This window comes from Chionomys nivalis, chromosome 20 (genome assembly GCF_950005125.1).
Source record: "Chionomys nivalis chromosome 20, mChiNiv1.1, whole genome shotgun sequence".
Lineage (NCBI taxonomy): Eukaryota > Metazoa > Chordata > Mammalia > Rodentia > Cricetidae > Chionomys > Chionomys nivalis.
This window is the reverse complement of record NC_080105.1, coordinates 36,817,720-36,821,715: the sequence shown is the minus strand read 5'-3', so window position 1 is coordinate 36,821,715 and position 3,996 is coordinate 36,817,720. Positions and strand designations below refer to the sequence as shown.

The window sequence follows — 3,996 nt, the reverse complement described above, 5'->3', positions numbered from 1 at the left end:
AAACCCTGGACTGTTGCTCTTTCTGCTGTATGACGGTTGCTTTATTTGTGGGTGTACTTTGAGTTCTAGGTACCCTCAGAATTAACGGGAATTTCCTCATTTCCTGCCACAATTCATTTGCTAGTCTCTGGCTCAGCACTGAATACCCAAGGACACACATAAGTATGAAAGTTAATTTAATCCAGTGTCTCATAAATTTTGGGTTATAATCTTCCATTGAAAAAAGTCACGATTAAAATAATTGAATAAAAACCTAAATTTTTGGTGACGAGACCGAGAGCGAACGGTCGTGCGCTGCTGGCCCGATGGAGCTTCGGTCTCAGCCTGGACCCGCAGTAGGAGCTGTGGTCTCTTCCTCCTCCTTCCTCCAGTGAGACTTTTTTTTTTTTTATCTTCAGCTACAATTCAGCTTTGTGAGAAACCTTATCAACAAAGGAGATGGCTAGCAACATTACCAACAAGACAGATCCTCGATCCATGAATTCCCGTGTATTCATTGGGAATCTCAATACTCTTGTGGTCAAGACGTCTGATGTGGAGACAATCTTTTCAAAGTATGGCAAAATTGTGGGTAGCTCTGTGCATAAGGGCTTTGCCTTCGTTCAATATGTTAACGAAAGGAATGCCCGGGCAGCTGTAGCTGGAGAGGATGGCAGAATGATTGCTGGCCAGGTTTTGGATATTAATCTGGCTGCAGAGCCAAAAGTGAACCAAGGAAAATCAGGTGTGAAACGATCTGCAGCGGAGATGTACGGGTCCTCATTTGATTTGGACTATGACTTTCAATGGGATTATTATGACAGGATGTACCCAGCACGTATTCCTCCTCCTCTTCCTCCTCCTCCTCCTCCTCTCCCTCCTCTTCCTCCTCCTCCTCCTCTTCCTCCTCCTTCTATTGCTTGAGCGGTGGTGCCTTCTAAACACCAATAAGCTAGGCAGAGAAAAGGTAGATGGTGCTGTCGGGAAGAGAAATAAATAGCAGGAGAAATCTAAGCTCAAGTGAAGAAAAGAGGGAAGAACAGAAAAGGAGGAGAAAATGAAGAGCAAGAAGGCAGGTAGACAACAGACAGACAGACATAGAGAAACAGTGAAAGTAAGATGTATAGAAGTAAGAAAGGAGATGAAGCGAAACAGGTTAATTTAAAAGAGCTAGGCAGAAACATATGTAAGCGAGGTCGCACATTCAAAACTAAAAAGTCTCTGTGTCATGATTTGGGTACTGGTTGGTGGCACAAAAGAAAAACCCTGGTGTAGACACGAGACTCAGGGTGAATGAGTACATGTCGCTGTCCTTCCCGCTTTTCCAAACTAGTAAGGTTATGTACTGTTATACTCACTCCAAAATACTGAGTTCAGACAGCACCTGCAAGAAATATTTAGGTTTTGACTACTGCTCTCCTTTGTGATAATTCATACAATATCTGAAAGAACATAGAACAATTTTAACCCGGCAGATTAACTTCTAGAAAAAGATGATAAAGGAAAAAAGACTGATTAAGTATTTTTAAAAATCATAATATTATCATAAAGGCTTTTTTCTTGAGACTTGGGGGATTTACCCCTTCTGAATATAAGATTTAATATTAACACAGCACTTTCTATATATTTTCCATTTACTGATTATTATATTGCCATCTACCTCAATTTTCTCATTTTTTTGTCATTGTAGCAAGAATAATAAAATCCCATAGACAGATATTGGGGTCCAACCTGAAGATCAGAAAAGCAAAGCAGCAAGCTATTGGCTCTTACCTCTACCTACCTCAGATGAAAATGGCAATCCTACCTCCATGAATCCTCAGAATGAGACTGAGCATGAGACCTGTCTCCTCCCATTTTGTATTCCTCTCTAGTGCTGGGATTAAATGTGTGCACCACTACTGCCCACCCTCTGTGGCTAACTAGTGTGGCTGCTGGGATTAAAGGTGTGTGCCACCAGTTGCCTTGGCCTGTATGACTTACTAGTGTGGTGTGGCTGTTTGCTCTGGTATTCAGGCAAGCTTTCTTTATTAAAACACAAATAATATATCACTGTATTTCACCTTTTTTGAATAAGCATAGGACAGATATGAAGTATTTTCTCTGAATTTGTCAAATGCAAATGGAGTAGACATTGTTGATGTATTTATTTCAAATATATAAAATATAGTTATTGTACTTACTGTATATAGTTTTTCATTTCTCAGTTATAGACTTTTTATTTTAGGCAAAAACGTAGAGATATAGTGGTATATTATTTGAATTTTAATAAATAAAGCTTGCCTGAAGATCAGTATAAAGCAGTCACGTTAGTCAGCTATACAGGCCCGGCAATGCTTACATGAACATTTATTCTGAGAAGCCACACTAGTTGGCCATAGAGGCCGGGAGGTGGTGGTACATGCCTTTAATCCCAGCATTAGAAAGAAATATAAAATGGAAAGAGACAGGTCTCACTCTCAGTCTCATTCTGAGGATTCCTGGAGGCAGGATCTCTCATTTTCGGTCTGAGGTAGAGGTAAGAGCTAGTAGCTGGCTGCTTTACTTTGCTGACTTTTAGGTTGAACCCCAATTGGTGTCTCTTGGTTTTTATTATTTGTGCTACAGGACATAGTTCTATCTGTTTACTTAATTTATATATGAATCATCAAACTGCCTATCAATAATATATCAATACACTTTATTAAAATACTACATATATTTTTAGTTTTATTAGTTTGAGTGTTTCCTTCATATTTTAATCATATTCATTCAGTGCAAACTCTTCACAGGTCCACTCCTCCTTCCTTTTATATGCAAATCTGGGTCTTTTTAAAAATATAAGAAAAATACCTTTAAAGGCATTCTTGGATATGTGGTCTTTTAAGGGAGTGTGATCAAATTTACAGTCTTAGAGAAAACTGTCTCTCCATCTCATAGCAGCTAAGAATTGCCAATAGCTCCACGCCTGCAAGTAGAATGGCATCTCCAGCTTTCTCTCCATGCTAGAATTTGGTCTGGTTTGGGCTTGGATGGATTTTGTGCACGCTGTCACATCCAAGTTTATATGTAAATTTTCCCTGTTGTGTCCAGAAGACACTGTTTCCTCTCTACCCACCAACTCTGGCTCTTATATTCTTTCTGACCCTATTCTGTAAAGATCCCTGAGCCAGGAAAAGAGAAAATGTGATATGGTGTGTGTGTGTGTGTGTGTGTGTGTGTGTGTGTGTGTAAAATGTGTGTGTGTATAACATGTACCATTTAGGGTTAAGCATTCTGCCAGTCTCTTATTCTCTGTATCTTGGCCAAATGTGGGTCTCTCTACTGCAAAAAGAAGCTTCTCAGATAAGGGTTCAGAATGGTATTGGTCTACAGGTACAAAGATATTATTAGGAGTCCATTTAATATTGTGTCCATTTAGCAGAATAATAGTAGAAGTTTGTCCTGTAGGGTCTATGACCTGTCTGACCATCGATTCTTGGCCTAACAATGGTTCCAGGTATGGATTCCACCTTTGGTGTGGGATTTAAATCCAATCAGAAAGTAGTTGGTTACTACCATGATGTTCCTGCCATTCTTGTATCATTGTTCTCATGTCTTTCCAGGATAGTCATCTTCATTTCCAGCTCTGTGAAGGCTAGCAAGTCATGATGAAGCTTCCAATCAAGATCAGCTTTATCTCTCTATGTTCTATGACTCAAATATATAGTATGTTCAGCAAAAGGGCCTTACCATCAAGGTCTGGAGAGTAACAAAGAGCAATAGCAATAGCCTGCAATGTTGGTGGGCAGTGTTGGGGTTATTACGCAACCATCAGAATGATAAACACCCAACATTAACTCCAGCTTGATCAGGTTGTGGAACAAGTGTAAGGTATCGTCCTTGCTGTAGGGAAGGAAAAAAGGTAGTGAAAGCAACTGAGAAGTTTCTTCTAAAACTACATATGTCATTACCATATGATCCAATAATTGCATAGTTTTGTCTACAGCAGAATGTGTGCCTGATTATAACAGCTTTATGCATGAGAAAACTTGGAAG

The 3,996-nt window shown here is 39.5% G+C and overlaps 1 protein-coding gene across 1 annotated transcript; it reads left to right on the top strand.

Annotated features, from left to right (window-relative positions):
- The first annotated feature begins 438 nt into the window (after positions 1–438).
- Positions 439–3,568, top strand: LOC130862627 (heterogeneous nuclear ribonucleoprotein C-like). Its single transcript, XM_057752338.1, has 2 exons — positions 439–817; positions 3,564–3,568. Exons 1-2 carry the CDS (start codon positions 439–441, stop codon positions 3,566–3,568), a joined length of 384 nt encoding a protein of 127 aa, XP_057608321.1.
- Positions 3,569–3,996: the final 428 nt, after the last annotated feature.